The sequence below is a fragment of the Sus scrofa genome, chromosome 12 (genome assembly GCF_000003025.6).
Source record: "Sus scrofa isolate TJ Tabasco breed Duroc chromosome 12, Sscrofa11.1, whole genome shotgun sequence".
Classification (NCBI taxonomy): Eukaryota; Metazoa; Chordata; class Mammalia; order Artiodactyla; family Suidae; genus Sus; species Sus scrofa.
The window spans coordinates 32,536,477-32,553,941 of NC_010454.4; the positions used below are offsets into that span (position 1 = coordinate 32,536,477).

The 17,465-nt window shown below is 37.7% G+C and overlaps 1 protein-coding gene across 2 annotated transcripts in view; it reads left to right on the forward strand.

Annotated features, from left to right (window-relative positions):
* The window catches only part of ANKFN1 (ankyrin repeat and fibronectin type III domain containing 1), a 344,059-nt gene that overhangs the window by 57,008 nt on the left and 269,586 nt on the right, over positions 1-17,465 (forward strand). For both annotated transcript variants that reach the window (XM_021067257.1, XM_021067258.1), the window contains exon 2: positions 5,284-5,324. In XM_021067257.1, coding sequence (XP_020922916.1) covers positions 5,284-5,324 — 41 coding nt within the window. The remainder of the gene's footprint in view (positions 1-5,283; positions 5,325-17,465) is intronic.

Genomic DNA, 17,465 nt, shown 5'->3' on the forward strand with positions numbered 1-17,465 from the left:
GAGGTATCCTTAAAAGAAGTCAAAAGAACTCTAAAAGAAAATGTATAAATTCCTAGGGAGACTGGAGAAGTTATTACAAAGGAGCAATCTGAGATAAAGAGTTCTTAGAACTCAAAGACATCGCCGAAAACTTAATTAAGTAACTTGAAGCTCAGATGGAAGAATTCTCACATAGAGATAAAACCTCAAAGAAATAGAAATTATAAGTGTGAAGTGAAAGCTACATACACAGGATACATCCTCTTGTGGGTAGAGGTTGACTAGGTTCAACCATCTTGAAGAGTAATTTGGACTCTCCATCTAATATTAAGCTGCAGATACCCTATTATAAAGTACTCACAATTCTAAGAAGTACCCTACAGCATAAGGACATGAGTCTAGGAAAAGAAGTTCAAAATGCCTTCTCATTGCAAGCTTATTATAATAGCAAAGAAAAAAAAAATCGTGAGCAACCTAAATGTTCATCAGTGTAGGATTATTTAAATAAATAAATTAGGGCATGCACATAACTGAATTTCTACTTAGCCACTAAAAAATGAAGATACGTACTGACTTGGAATATAAGTCCACAAAAATGCTATCAAGAGTGTAAAAGCCCATTACAGAGAATTATGTAGCGTGACCTTGTTTTGTTGAAAAAATTTTCATGGTGTGTGTGTATATGTATAAAGGTTTATGTATGAATATTTTCTTTTATACACATAAAAAACAATTGGAATGACATCCTCACATATTATTGACAGTATTACTTCTGGAAAATGAAGCTGGAATATGGGCAAGACATTCACTTCTTTATATACTTCAGGATAAGTCTGTGAGGTTGTGAACTCTTTTACTTCATTTTAGTGCTCCTTTTTATTTTCCAGATTTTCTGTAATGAAAATTGCTTACTTAAATTATTTGCCATTTAAAAGCTAAAAAGAAATCAAAGCCATGTATAAGTACATACGGTAAGGTAATGGAAGGGTTCACCGAGTTTCCAGCAAAGCCAAAGTGTCAGGAAGAGGGGAGGGAGAAAAAACAGTGCAATTCCAATACTATAAGAGAAGCAATTGGAAATTTGTAAATGTTTTTAAACCCTAGCAGCAAAAAACCTAAAGAGCTATTTTTAGCAAAATTATTAACAATCACAAAAAGCCCAATCAACTATGACCTTTTAAAGAAAAGCCCACTTTGGCTCAAATCAAGACCCAGAGGCAAAGACAAAAGAGGTTGAAGATGCCATAGTTTGTAGCCATTTAAGGAACATTTTGATCCCAGTGGAAATGCAATTCTTTATACCGTAATTTTTCAGTTTGGGCTCAATAAAGACAATGATAACTATCATACGTTAAGCACTGGAATGGACGAGGTCTCTGCCAAGTTACCTGGAAAAGCACAACAACATTAGAAGAGGTGCAGGCGCTACTGTTATTTCCATTTTATAGACAACGGCATCGAGATACATAAAAGTTTATGTATGTATGTGTGCTTTCATGAGCATTAAAAAACATGAGGTTAAATAACTGGCTAGAGGTCACCCTGGAGGTCAGTGGAAGGACAGAGACTGAACTCCTGGCCCTCTGATACCATTGCATCTGCCTTCAGAGTGGGAGCCGTGGGCAGAGGCCCTCCATCTCTCAACAATGGCAGCACATAAAGAACACTTGAAGTGAAGGGGATCCACCTTTCACAGATTATTATCATCATTATGGTTACCCAATAATGGGCATATTCCACCTTATATAGAGCCTGAATTGGTTTTTCTTAATTTCCCAGGTAATTTAAGATTATTTGTTCCCAGCACTCCTGAGAATATGTGGACTAGAGAATAAGTATCTCTACCATAGTAATAAGCAAATAATTAAAATTAATGCAAAAAAGAATTAATTCCATATTCAGAATAAGAAAGTGGGAGACACTTCATCTTTAAACTTATAATCTTGGACATATGGAAACTAGCTTATTGTATATTATGAAGAAGGAGAGGTATATAGGAGATGCAAACAATTATACTTGCATCAATGCAATTTTTTTGCATGTCGTAAAAATTGTAAATAGCAGATAACTTAAGCCAAATATTTCAATCAGCACAGAACATTTCAAAATTACTAAGTTGTCTGTTTTTTTAGTGAGTGTTAATTGTAGGTTACAGATTATAACCAGATGGTATCAGCCACAGGAACCAGGATGAGAAGTTGAGAGATATGAGTGGTGCAGAGAATCCTTTGGTTGGGGGTCACTTTTGCCTAGAGATCAGTTGCTCCAGGATGGTTAGTTTTTTTAACAGATCTCAGTGATCATCAGAGCATAGGAGACTGGGTTTCTAACACGGAAACCAAAGATAGGATCCAAGTGTTTGGATAAGGTCCACTCCATGTGACTGGCACCTGGATCAGGCTCAAGTGCTCCCATAACCTGAGGATGGAAACTTGCTGGCCTTGCATGCTGAATGTGCCTTGGGGTACTAGGTGGAGTGGTATAGGCATAAAGCCAAGGTGTGCCTTGCATCTTCCCAGGGTGGAAGCAGACGCTAGGCTTCCATAACTAAAGTAATCCAGGACTGATATCAGAAGAGCCCCATCCAGATTCCCAAAGACTCTCACTTCCCGCTGAAGAATGGACTTTGCTGAAATGCATGCGGAATAAGGCAAATGCTAGTTCGGTCTCTTGAGTCTGAAAGGAGCCACTTCCTCCTGCCCAGGGCCTCTGCCCTTGATGATGTCCCTCTGTCTGGTGTGATCCACTCTCCCCATTTGCATTCTTAACTCGACCCTGGGGTAAGAATAATTCCTCTCTAGGCATTATGAGTAATAAGTGAATCAGTGCACGTAAAGATACTTAGGACAGTCCCTGAAACATTAAGCATTCAGCAATGTTAGCTGTCATTATTATTAAAGTTGAATTTTTCTTCAGACATAATCACAACACTTCCCCAGTTAGACTTCCTGATTTTTCTTTCTAGATTAGATCATCAAAGACACACTTTCCCTCCTCACTGACCACCTTGTTATCTTGCATTACATCATCACATGATCCCTCCAAAATGTATAGTTGCCGCTCCAAACAGGCAAACATTACCACGAGGGCAGGGAATGTATTATTAGCACCTAGCACAGGGTTCTGCACGTACCAGGCACTGAAGAAACACTTGGCAAATGAGTTATTTATTAATTATAAGGGCTCTCTTTCTCCTTTAAGATCTTGGGTTTTCTTTTTCTAATGTGCAAATAAGCTCAGAAAAGCAAAGGCGAGTTTTTACGGTTTTGAATAGTCTATAAAACCTCACCGCCAGAATGTTCTTAATAGCTTTATTTATTTTGTACCCCAAGAAAAATGATTGGTACCACTGCCTTAGGTAGCTACATAATGTCATCTTAGGGATGGCTCTGAATAGTTTTCAAAGTAATCAATGGTATTGCTGTGAAATTACTGCCCCCCAAAAAGAGCTCTTGTCCAGTGAATCCCCAAAGTAAAAGACAGTTTTCTTTGTTAATATTTTTGTAGCTAAAGAAGAACCTGTTATCTGAGGCAGTAGTAAAAACTTTTCTCAGTAGGCGAGAACGTTCTAAATCTGTTTCCTAGCAACAAGTTCCTCAAAGGAGATGAAGGGTTCACAATTTCAGAGGAATTTTCAGTACGCTCTTTCATTTGGAGGGGCAAGAGCTAGGAAGGGAATGTATGTTGGGGGTGGTCAGAGGAGTGATCCTGACTCCTTCCAGTCAGTGACACGTGTGACATCTTGCTGGGTCATACCATAGGATCCAGCTAAAAAAATCAGCTCATTAAAATGCATTGTGCACATACCTTGTAAAAGCTCTGCAAGAATTATCCCTGTTCTTCCTGGACCCAGCAGGTCAATAACGTATCACTTTATTAATCTAGAAACCCAATCCCCAACCATCTTCATGATTGTAGATGAGGTATTAGGTGAGTTACTAAAATATTTAGGGATTTTCCAATGTGAATTTGGATCTTATTCACATCATACTCAGCAGTGGGAGGAATGAAGATTCAGTGAAGGCCATCTGGGAGAGACATTTGTGGAAAATGGTGCAGTTTTGACTGCCGAGAGTGGAGGTATCTTACCCAAGCAAAACTCTCTCTGTAGCTACCTTCCTAAATCCAATTTCAGACTTATCATATCTTCTTAATTTGGCTTTCCAAATTGGCCTTCGATGATGATAATAATAACAATAATGGTGACAATACCAGGTCGCACTTACTGAGTCCCCACTATGGGCCAGGCTTATATTACTAGTTTACTTCTATTATCTTATTTAACCTTTACAACAATTCTTTGAAATAGCCACTATTATTGTTTCTTTCAATCCCAGAGCACTGGCTCAATGTGCCAAAGTCACCCTATTACTAAAAATGGCAGAGCTTGGGAAAATGTTGTTCACCGGAGGGACAGGTCTATCCAGATCCATGTGGGTGGTGTGGCAAGATCTTTTAGTAGGTCTGAGGGCATCAGGACTGCAGTGCTCAGTGTGGGAGATGACATGAAACTATTTGCACTTCAGAATGCAAATAGTTCATATCAATCATGGGGACTTACCTGCCATCCCCAATTAAATCTACTACACTGAAAAATACCCCTTTGGATATAACCACAGTAGATTCCCAGAAAAAAGTGGACTTGGAAGCGAGCTGAATTGTCTGGTGTGCTGCCACACTGAACAAATTGCCTGCACAATTGGCAAACTCTTTCCAAGCATAGGCACAGTCTACTTGTTCCTCTCCTTCCACTGCCATCTTGAATAAAGAAAACCTTGGCATTGATTTCAATCCCCCTGCCTATACTCACCAGAAAAGCTTTTTATTTCTTGGAAAAGAAAACTTGTCCACTTATCCCAATAAGCGTGAATTGAGAAAATCATAATTTTTAGGAGTTTGACAATGGAACAAAGTGTCAAAACTGCATCTTCGAAAACAAGGTACATTGTCAGCATGAACCAGAAGCAAGAGGCTGATGAGCCTGAGCCATGGGCATCTGTAGGTAGATTCCTCATATTCCCTCTCACTGGACAGACTGGAAGACAATGTGAGCTTCAAGTGATCTCAAAATTCGAGAGTGTTCAGGGGCAGGGAGCTGAACTGTGGGATGAGATTGCACAGCTGACTTAACACATTTTCTTTGGACCTCCGAGAAGAGATTCCCAATCAAAATGTTTTCATCTCTTGGCTGCTTCTTTTTTTTCAATCAGTGGCCACACTTTGGAAGCCAATTTAGTGCCTTTTTCACCTGGAATTGATTACTGCACATTTTTTTAACACACTTTTTTTTTCTCTTTTTTTCAGAGGCTACCTTTTAAAGACAGGCATTTCGCTTGCAGCAAAATGTAAGTATATTTCCTCCTTGAAATGGTATCTACTTCTCAGCTATAATTTCTAAAACCTCCTAATCTTTAAGGCTCCCATCTCACATTGCTGCATTTTTAAAGTCTGGATCAACAAATGTAGCCATAGTTTGAATTTCACATTTCACACTCTTGATTTGTATAACATTATGGAGCATTTTATAAACTGTTTGGGAAGCAGATTGAACCTGATTGTTGGTTGTGAGTAGGTTGCACCTAAAAAGTTCAAAAAAGTAAGGAGGAAAAAATTAGGCAACATTCTTTTAGATGTTATGATAGTGTGACAGCAAACTTTTGAATATTCAAGTTTGCTCAAATGGCTACTTTTTCACTCTGTGCCCAGTGGTTCCTCACAGCACAGACTGTTTGACATTTAACAATGTGGTAATTATCTTAATAGTCCCTTCCTGTGTGTGCTGCATTACAGCCACTCCATAAACCAGTGTTCTTTCTGGAATGAATCTCCCGTGTGTGATGTTTCTTTACTCTTGGTCTTCCCAGTGTCCCTACCCAAATTACCGACTCCCTCTGCTCTAAAAGACCAAATAAAATTACACCTAGTCCAAACAGGGAGTTCTGAGTATTTTAGAGTTACGCCTCTGGGAATTGGGATGTGATTTTTTTTTCTTTTTCTTTTATTTATTTATCTATTTATTTATGGCCTTTTGTCTTTCGAGGGCCACTACTGGGGCATACGGAGGTTCCCAGGCTAGGGGTCTAATTGGAGCTGTTGCTGCTGGCCTACGCCAGAGCCCCAGCAAGCCCAGATCCAAGCCCCGTCTGCGACCTACATCACAGCTCATGACAATGCCAGATCCTTAACCCACTGAATAAGGCCAGGGATCGAACCCTCAACCTCATGGTTCCTAGTCAGATTCATTTCCCCTGCACCACGCTGGGAACTCCTTTTTTTTTTTTTTCTCTTTTTAAATAAAACATATATAATGATTTTAACCAGGAAATATGAAACTTCCGTGTGTCTCTGGAATAATTTGCTAATACATGAGTCCAAAAGACAGAGGATAAGTGTGGATTCGACATAAAGACTCTAGCTATTCAAGAGCAGGGTAAATGGCAGTGAATGTCTTGTCCCTATGGATAAGTAAGTAGGACGTCAACAACCATAAGGTAGAAGGGGATCCAGGTGAATCAAGGAGGGTTCATCAACTCCGAGCTCCTGATTCACACAGCTGTTCGGGTGGAGAACACACTGCAGTCACTGAAGCATTTAGTTAGATATTCGTGGACCCAAGAGAATCAGAGGTCCTACTTGAACTATGTATATTATATATGTATGTTCTAATCAATTCTCTTTTGAATCATTCAGTCCCTCATAAAATGATGTATTCAGCTGAACTGTGAGGAAAACTTTGTTTTTACTGACTTCCTTGGCCGATGCTTTTCCATCATTCTTTAGAATAAGTCGATCCCACTGCTATTCCCCAAATAGTCAAACATCGGCATAAGAAACATCACCCTTAAAATCATTCAACTGTTATGTTTAAGCATTATGCATTCGCTGGGGTTTTGTAACATGTCAAGCTCTGTATTATATTGCTTCGGTCTTTATTGCATTATCAAGACACCTGCATGTCTTTAATGTTTCAAGCAGCTTTTACCAATAAAGCCATGTTAGATTTTATGAGCGGCCTCCCTTTTCATGTGCCATCATGACTATTTTATTTGTACAAATGTTAACTTTTGACGGTATTCTCTTCTTTTGTAGCATAGATCACTTGACCACCTGCATTTCTTTTTCTGCATATTCATATTTGGTAGCTCTTTGTTATACTGTCTCTGCCTATTTAGGTTTACACAGCTTTTTAAAATAATGTTAAATACTAAAAAAAAAAATGGTTGGTATATATGTACAGTGAAAATTAGATGATGGGCAATGGAAGATAGCATTTAAAGTCATTAAATGCAAATATGCAACTATAAACACATATATCTGACAATTACCTCAAGATCTCTGGATCAAAATTTCAGTTGAAAGCACCTTTTCCCTCCCAGATTGATGGGGGCGGAGGGGGGAGGGCTAGTTATTTCACCTCAGGGCAAATTGTTATCATTTTATTTTTATGATTTTTTTTTTCTCAAGGACAGGCGTAGTGCTTGGTGACCTATTTTATTAGTAAATCTTCTTAGTAAACTTGCCCAAGAATTTTACATCTTCCAAACAAAATACATGTACACGTCTCTCCACATCATCTCTGAGCTGCAGACACAAAGTTGGTCTGACCTGTGGAGCCATGGAAACACGTTAAAATCATCAGGCTATTGTGACTGAGGTTCTTTTCGGCAGCCAGACTCAGTGGGCACCTCTGGAGTTGGCCTTGTGTCCTAATGATAATTGTATTATACAATCAATATAAATGGAGAACCACCTAATCAGTGCTCCATTCACACAAGGACTCCAACCCAGAGAGTGGCAGGAGGCTCTCCAAGTAAAGTTCCTGGAAATGTGTATGCACCCCGTAAAACAGAAGACAGTTTGAAAGATGCTCCTTGGAAAAAAAGGGCAAATGATGGAAAGAACTCTGGAGTAAAAATCAGAAGGTGCACGTCTAAATCCCACATTACTCCCTCAGAAGTTGTAGGATTTCAGGGTTCCTGTCAGGGCTCAGCAGTTACAGAACCCAACTAGTATCCATGAGGACGCAGGTTCGATCACTGGCCTTGCTCAGTGGGTTAAGGATCCAGCGTTACAGTGAGCTGTAGTGTAGGTCTCAGACTCCGCTTGGATCCCACATTGCTGTGGCTTTGGCGTAGGCCAGAGGCTACAGCTCCGATTGGACCACTAGCCTGAGGACTTCCGTGTGCCATGGGTGCTGCCCTAAAAAGACAAAAACATGTTGTATGACTTTGAGAATTTTGGGTACCCCTCATTTCCAAGTATCTTTATTATGGGTGGTGCAGTGAGAAGAAAAACACCATCCTGCCTCCATCAAAGGGTGGCTGTGATAATAGCATAACGTTCTAAAAAGATTTTACTATCTAAAAATGCTTTCTATCTTTGTGGGACTCATCCTAGATTATTGGGGGCTCTCTGTTTTAGTGGGGGTCCCTGGGACTCTGGGTGCAAACTTGGGGCCTTACCATCAATCCTACACAGTAGAAGAAGAAGAGCCTCAGTGGGCCAGATCATGTCCCTGAGAAGACTTGCACCCACTTTTTTTGTTTCTTTTCACTACATCTATTCTTTGGGACCACCACCTCTGGTGGAAGAGGACTGTCTTCTGGGTGGTGTGGGTGAGAAAGTTGCCAAACAAACCTGAATTATCCAGAGGCCTATAAAATGCGCAATTGCTTTTTAAGAGGCCTGGTGATATTGTGTGTTCCTTTCGCTTTCTGGCAGTAACGATTTTCTGCAATTTGTGGTTTTGCAATTTCTCTTTACACAGACAACACTCTGGCTCTCATTCAATGCCCCACTGGTTGGGGGCAAGGGGGTGTAGAGAGAGAGAGAGAGTCCCTGGGGCTCTGACCACTCCAGAAAAAGAAGGAAATGCTAATGAAATAAGTCAGAAAGAATGCTTGAGACTCTTGGAAGCTGGTTGGTTAGTGGAGAAGAAACAATTTTTAATAAATTGCATGGTGTGGTTGGGATTTTATCTGGGGTTTTCATCAGCTAGGCAAAGGTCTGTTCCCTTAGCTCTTCTTGCCTCTCCACTGAGCTTTGTCTGGATTGCAGTCTCAATCTCTCCTTTTTTCTTCCTGTATTCAACAAGCCTAAAGCAGTCTCTTCTACCGGCTCCCTTATGCCTCTTCTGGCCTTGATGGGATTTTCTTTAAATATTCCATTTTTAGGTGTCTACTTGCCAATTACATTAACTTGGTTTGTGTAAATTACATGAAGGACCACGTGTCAGAATTTTTGCCCTTGTCTCTTTGCAGAGGGAGCTCTGTGGCTCACAGAGCCGAGGCAGCCCATGTGGATATAGATTTTTATCTAAATGAGAATAATTTGGTCTCTTTCTATTCATCACTTCTGGAAAGGCTTTGCTGACTTACGTTTGCTTTTTTAACGACTGCCAGGTGCTGTACTGAAGGATTTCAAGTTGCACCCAGTGTGTACCTTGTTCTCCTTCTCTGTCCACTGCTTTATATCAAAAGAGCCCCCTGTTCTCCATGGAGTAGATATCCTAGGGCTTATGCTCATAGTTCTTGGGCTTTCTGTGCACCAAAGCAATTTCACAGGTCATTTCTTCTCTTTTCATGATCTAAATATCATCACTTCTTTTGCTTCTAGAAAGCATATGAAGATAATTGCTACTCATAGGTTAACTGTATAATTTTCACATGTTTGGAGAATATATGGTCTCCCTGTGTGTGTCCTAACAATTTAGGGGATTGTTTGTGTTATGCCATTATGAATCATGGGTTTTTAATTTTGGAAGATGCTTTCAACATGATGCATTTCAACAGCATACCCTGAGCCATCTTCTTCAGAATACCCTCTCTAAGCCCTCTCTCTAGTCCATGGATGCCCAATCCATTTTGTAATAGCTCAACACTTCCAACTTTCTCTTGCTAACCGGAGATAACCTTCAGGTGGTTTGTGCTAGTTTTGCCTTCTGGAGCAGCTCAGAAATTCGCTCCTTCTTCCGCATGACAACCCTCCAAATATTTTGGAATCTGATCCCCTATACTCTCTGAGTCTTCCTTGTCCAGGCTAAATATCCTCAGTTCCTTCAGCCATTCTTCATATGACTTGGTTTAGTCACCCTTTTCCATTTGTCCCAGTCACATTTTTCAATGTCTCTCTTAAAATGTTACAGCCTGAATGAAAAAGAATATTGCCAAGATGGCTAACATTGTAGAGTTCCAAGAAAAAAGGAAAAAGCTCTTATTCTGGACATGTTATTTTTATTACTATAACCTAAGAACACATCACAAGTTTTAATAGCACTTTAGTCCTAAGGTTAATCCTAAACCCTCTAGTTATGTTATACAGAAGCTGCTATGAAAGCAGGTTTTTTTTTCCAGTCCTGTATCTATGCACTTGGTTTTGAAGATGCAAACTCTGACATTTATCCCAGTGACACTGATGCATTTCAGAATATTAGTGGAAATTGTCTGGAGCTTTTTGAATTTAAATTATTTTAAATTCTGTCCCAGCTTTGGGACATATTTGCCTCTTGACTTCATTCAACAGATTGACAAAAACAGTGAATATCTGGATTTTAAGCTTCTCAAATGTGGAATCATGTTTTATTCATCTTGCTCTCTCCTGTGACATTCTATTAAACAACCAGATGCTTGATAAATGCTTTTATGAAATCAGTCAATAAAATCAAATACAGGCAGCTTTCAAATGCCCTGACAGAGAGCCATCTTTAGATTGATAGCGATGCCCTTTACAAACCAAGAACAAGATGAATTTTACACTGCATTGCTAATGCTTGGTGATTTTATAGCATTATGGTGTCACCCTAACCAGGGCTAGGTTGCCTGATTTCTAATCTCACTGTACTTTGCTAGCATGTGTTTTGGAGCATGTTTCTCCACCTCTCTGGGTGTAGCATCTAATTTGCAAAGTGATGATATTAAATTATTTATATCTGCCTCATTTTGTTGTTGTGAAAATTAGGTGAGCTAATCCATGGGAAAGCATATAGAACAGATACCAATAATATCAAAATAATACTTAAGAGCAGTCCTCGTTGTGTTGTTGTTTCTTTCGTTGTTATCCTCAGGATATGCTAGCATAACTACCCTTTCCTAAGAGGAACAAAAGCAAATTTGGCATAATTTGTTCATAGTGAACTCATATTAACTCTAAATAATAATTATATAATCAAAATGCTGCACAACCAAAATCAAGGGCTTCATCATGCCCATTGAAGTTTAACTGTGCACTCAAAAGAAACAAAAACATCTAAAAAGATGAAAACAATGTAAAAATTTAATAAATTCCTTCAAAGAGGAATTACATTATGTTCCAAGACAAAATACTCTGAAGGTCATCTTTAACCAAATTCCTTACATTGGCAGCTCAAAACTATTGCCTCTTTCCTTACTGCTTATATAACAAGATCCTAGGATATGTTGCTTTTTCCCTCACTTATCTGTTCTCTCCTAATCATGCCAATTTTTTTAGGGTTAATAAGCTACTAGTCTATTATTTTCTGCCTCCAGCATTTCCATTTCTTGTGTAATTTCAATGTGACTTTTCCAGGTCAATTACATATATGCTTATTATAAATCTTACTGATATAATGGATGTGTAGCACACAATTTACAAACAATAATAAAATACTCAATACTTTTTATGGTAAATTCCATATAGCCAACTGATTCTCACAGAATGGCTTCAGACTTTTGTTGAATTTTTATACCTATAGCCAACACCTGGCTGTAATTGTTGAATAAATGTAGTTTTATAAATGTGGTTGATATTTTATTTATGTTACTTAGTAAGACAAAAGTGAAGCAACAAAGATGCATGTCACAGACCCACTCATTCATCAATAACACAAGCAACTTCTTTACTAAATTAAATAAGAGTTTTGGCATACTGTAGAATATTTCCCCAAGTTTCTGTATTATTCGCAATATGACAACTGTAAATACAACACTCACTTTTGTTTTATCTGCTTTTTAACATTTTCTACATCACTTTCTTAAATCTAGACAATCAACAACACAATAATTGATGTGTAGTACTCGTTGGTTTCTTTGGAGTAGATATTCCTACCATGGCTGATTTCAAACCAACGTGACATCACTGAATGTGGAATTAAGAAGGGATGTGTAATACCTTTATATGGTATTTCCACCATACAAGCACAATAGATACAAATAACCACAGAAGCACAGGTAATAACAAAATGTCATAAAACCAATAGGAGGTGATGAGCTTTGAGTATTTGTTTACTTTGTCTTTAACACAAGTTATTTCATTGTAAGTTTATATAATTCAATATTTTTAGAATGGCTATGTTTAAAAATCAGCTCAAAAATTCCTGAAAATCTAACAATTGCCTTTTGCAAACTTGCAAAAGCCATCTCTAGTACAACACGGGTCTTTCTTCTTTAGGTAGCAGTGTAAGGGGGCCAGGGCAGGAGTGGAAAGAAGACCTTAGGTATGACTGTGAATATTTACAAGTTGGTTTTTCCCGAAGTCACAAGTTATTAAAGTCTATTTTAGAGTTTTGCCAAAGATCAGAAACTAGCTCCTAAGTCTTCAAAAACCACTTTCTACCTCCCTTACCATTAAAATATGTCTCCACCTTTAGGATGATTATGGACTTAAAGATTCTATCACTATATTTTTTCCAAACAGGTTTTTGTTTTTCTTCTTTTTTTGCTTTTCAGGGCTGCACCCATGGCGTATGGAAGTTCCCAGGCTAGGGGTCAAATCGGAGCTGCAGCTGCCGGCCTACACCACAGCTACAGCAATGTGGATCCAAGCTGCGACTATGACCTTCCCCACAGCTCACAGCAATGCCGGATCCTTAACCCACTGAGCAAGGCCAGGGTCAAACACACATCCTCACGGATACTAGTCAGATTCATTTCCACTGTACCACCACGGGAACTCCTCGCAAACAGTTTTTTTTTGACAACGAAAGAAGCTCGAGGTTGAAGGGAGTGGGAGGAGATAATTGTAAGAATGTTGATATTTAATGAAATCCACAAAGGAACAAAGTCGAGTTGTATTTACACTAGTTTGAATTGGAGAGCTTTATCAGAAATGGAGAGCTACCGAGAACCTGGGATGTTTTCTTCTTTCTTGGACTTCGTGGTATCCCCTACTTCTGTAGCCCAGGTCCATCTACTTATTCCTTGGATACATATGGCCCAAAGTGGCAGTCCAGATATCAAGGAGAAGACATTTTAGCTCTGCTTCCCATTTGAGAATCCACATATAACCCAAACATCAAGATAGGAAATCCGTATCGCTCAGGTCTTTGTTCCTGGGTGGGCCACTGGCCAGCAGATGAATAAGATTTCTCAGTTGGAAATATCTCTGATTCCATTAGCTCAGGATAATGGACTTTTTTAAAAATCAGAATTGTGTGTTGAAATTTATCAAGTGTTTTTCTGCATCTACTAGTATTATTTTTTATTTTTTTCATCCTTTAATCTATTTGTGCAATAGACTATATTCAGATATTTTTCTGATGTTGAATCATCATTGCATTCTTGGCATACTCTAGTCAATAGTGGTCTTTGGAAATACATTGATAAACAATCTTCAATATCTATTTAAATTTTTTTCATTTAGGTTCACTTATTGAGATGCCCCATTCAGCTGACCCTTGAAGTACACAGGTTTGAATTGCCCAGGTCCACTACATGTGGATTTTTTTCTATAGAAACATACCGGAAACATTTTTGGAGATTTGTGACATTTTGAGAACACTTGCAAAGTATGTAACCTAGAAATATAAAAAAAAAAAATTAGGAAAAAGTAAGTATGTCTAGAATGCATAAAATATATGTAGATAATACTATGATATGCAAAATATGTGTTAATTGACTTTGCGTTATTAGTAAGGTATCTTATCAATAGTAGGTTATTAGTAGTTAAGTTTGGAGGTGTTAAAAGATAGATGCAAATTTTCTACTGTGTAGGGAGTTGGCATATTGTTCAAGAATCAATTAGTTTTCTTTTTGTTATTGTTATTATACTCTCTTTTACATTTGTCTAGCATTGAATTTCTTTGTACTTTGAAATTTTTATATCTATCTTAATTTTTTTAAGACTTCCTTGTCCTTCTCTCCTTCCTTCCACCCCACTCTCCTCACTCTGCCCTCATCTAAAAGTTTTGCTGTTGCCTCAAGTTATCCCCCCACCCAAGACTCACAGTCCAAATAAATATTTAAGAGGCTTATGCTCTGACCCCATGGTGATAATGGGGAGAGCCCAGATCCAAGCTAGTGGATAACTATAAAAGTTACTTTGTATTCTTCAGCCTCCCTAAGCCACAACTGTATCCCAACCATCAGCTGACAACAGCCTTTTTCTTCCTCCTTTGACAAGTTGAGAAGACCTACATCACCTCCTGGTTTCCAGCAGTGAACCCACCTTGAGATCCCCACTTGAAATCAAGTATTTATAATCCCTGGTAAACTGCAGGTGCAGAACTCCTAGTGCTTCCTGATCTAAGCCTTCTTTGTCCTGATTCTAGACTAAAGCTCAGCTAGCAGGCTTCACCCCTCTACTCATCTCTTCATTTTCTTGTTTTGTTATCTTCAGAGTTATTGATTTTGTTTGTGAACAAAGCTATATCTTTTTAAAACTTGATTTACTTTATTGAGTCCCATAAACATAGGGTTTTCTGGGGGAATGAATTGAGGTAATTCTTAGAAATCTTTAAAATGTGTATTATAACACTGAAAGGAAACACTAGTATAAAGCAGGTGTATGTTCTCTGACAGAAAATCCCCTTTTTCCTTTCAGCCTACCTAAATCTTATTTTTCCCTAACTGCTTACTCTGGATCATGCTTTGTCTTCCTTTAATTTAACCTCATAAATATTTATTAAGTGCTATAATATACCAGGCACTATACTAGCACTGAGAATATAATAATAAAGAAGATACTATGGTCCCCATCCTCACAAAACTTGTGTCTAGGGCGAGAAACAATTAAACAAAAGTTTACAATTTAGTGTAATAATAATAATATTAAAGTCTTTAGCAATTACTATTAGAGCATCCTATTTAATAATTGATTACATATTCAATCCTATAATTTATGCATGGTTTAATCACTATAATTTATACATGGATTAATCACTTTTCCCGGTTCCGAAAGACTCATGAAGATGGTGAATATATATCCTACAATTAGTTCTCTTATTTGTGTCCTTGATTTTACACAAGGAACCAGGGATCTCTGTGCACATAGAATTAAGTAGTTTTTTATTCTGTGTGGTGGTTAAGTGGGTTTTCAAGGTAGAAAAGTACACAAAAATGTGATTTTAAGGTCAGCTATTATTGCTTTTCATCAATGGCCATTATAAAAGTTATAGAACAATTTGTTGGTACAGAGTGATCTTTAAAGTTTCATACTATGGTTTAGACTAAAACCATTTATTATTTTAGAGTTAATTTTAAAAAGAAATACCAAATCATTGTGTCTCCATGTTAATTCAATGTTAAGGCTAAAATAAAGTAACTTTAAAGTGGCTAAAGTAACTTTATTCCTAATTTATGAAGCACCTTGTCTTTTAAAAGGAGAGACATAGACCAAGAGAGAGATTCAGTGCTACATAAAAGACACTGTAAAAGCCAGCTGCTTTAGATCATGAATAGATACCAGTTTAAAGTAACTCCAAGAAATCTTAGCACATACTCAATATTTGTATCAAAATAAAAATAATGAAATGATATCCACCAAGTGACCACAACAATAAACAGGAAATACCAAGTACTGGTGAGAATGAAGAGCAACTGGCATTCTCATATATTGCTGGTAGATAACATATTTGGTACAACCATTTTGGAAAACTGGCATTATCTCCTAAAGCTGAACATATGCATACCCTATAATTTAGTGATTCCATTCTGATATATATAGCCAACAGAAACACATTGTAATATTTTCACACAGTGAAATACTGTATAGCAATGAAAATGTACAGTCTACAACTACATGCAGCCACATAAATAAATCTCACAAACAATGTTGAATGAAAGAAACCAAACAATAGAAAGTGCTGATGTACTTGACAAGCATTTTGAACCCATCTGGGGAGTTTTGCAACCAGACCTAATCCAAATTTGGTAGTTGGTAATCAGTTGAATCTTTTCTATTTGATTGTTTTTCTACCAAATGCTGTCATATCAGCATCAGATGGAGTAGATTAAAGTTACTGGAAAGATTATAAGGCAGCAGAATTTTCAACATAAGAGGTCAGTGAGCTAGGGTAGGACAGGAATTCCAGATACCCAGCGAATGAAGCCAAATCCTTAGCCAGGTACTCTATGGCAATGGCAATGAGGCAAACAAGAAGCAAAACTTGAAGAAGGAGACTGAAGGCTAATAAGAAAATCCAAATCAATTGGAAGGGATCACTCTGTGAGTTAATGTCAGGATATGGACACTCAACCACCCAAAGAGAGGAACAAAAGAGGATCTAATACTTATGAGAAGGACCATACAGTGGCAAAATAGGAGCATACCCTGATCTGAAACCAAGATCACACATCAGTATAGGTAGACAAAGTCTAGTTGGATGGGATTAGAAGGTACAGTGTGATATGGAAACCAGAAATGGGACTGACCTACCTAAAACTCGGCAGGTACCACAAGAAGCTCTCAGGTAGACAGACTGGACTGACTACAGCTAAGGGAGTGGGACAGTTGTGGATAACCTTCTCACCGTGAGAACCAACTCAGGAAAAACATCTAAAAAGCTGCATTTATTTAAAGTATATGTGTATATACATTTTAAATCTGGAATTACAGTTTTAATCTCCAGTTACATTAAAGATTATTTAAGAATAGCACATTTTTAATTAAATTTAAAGCATATAAATAAAACCACAAATAAACAAATAGGACCTAATCAAACTTAAAATTTTTGTATGGCAAAGGAAACCATCAACAAAGCAAAAAGATAACCTGTGGAATGGAAGAAAATATTTGCAAATGATTCAACTGACAATCAATATCCAAAAAACAAAAACTCCAAATCAAAATATCTATGCATCCCAATGTTCATAGCAGCACTATTATAATAGCCTAGACGTGGAAACAACACAAGTGCCCATAAACAGATGACTGGCTTAAGAATATTCAGTATATACACACCCACACATATATACAAAATGGAATCTTATTCAGCCACAACAAAGAATAAGTATTGTCATTTGCAGTAACAAGAATGGACCTAGAGAATATTATACTTAGTGAAGTAAATCAGACAAAAAAGGACAAATACTATATGATGTCACTTATACATGGAAACCAAAAAGTACAAATGAGTTTATATGCAAAACAGAAACAGACTTACAGAATAGAAAATGAACTATGGTTACCAAAACACAAATTAGGAGTATGGGATTAACTGGCACAAACTACTATACATAAAATAGATAAGCAACAAGGATTTACTACATTGCACATGGAATTACTTTCAATATCTTGTAATATTATAATGGAAT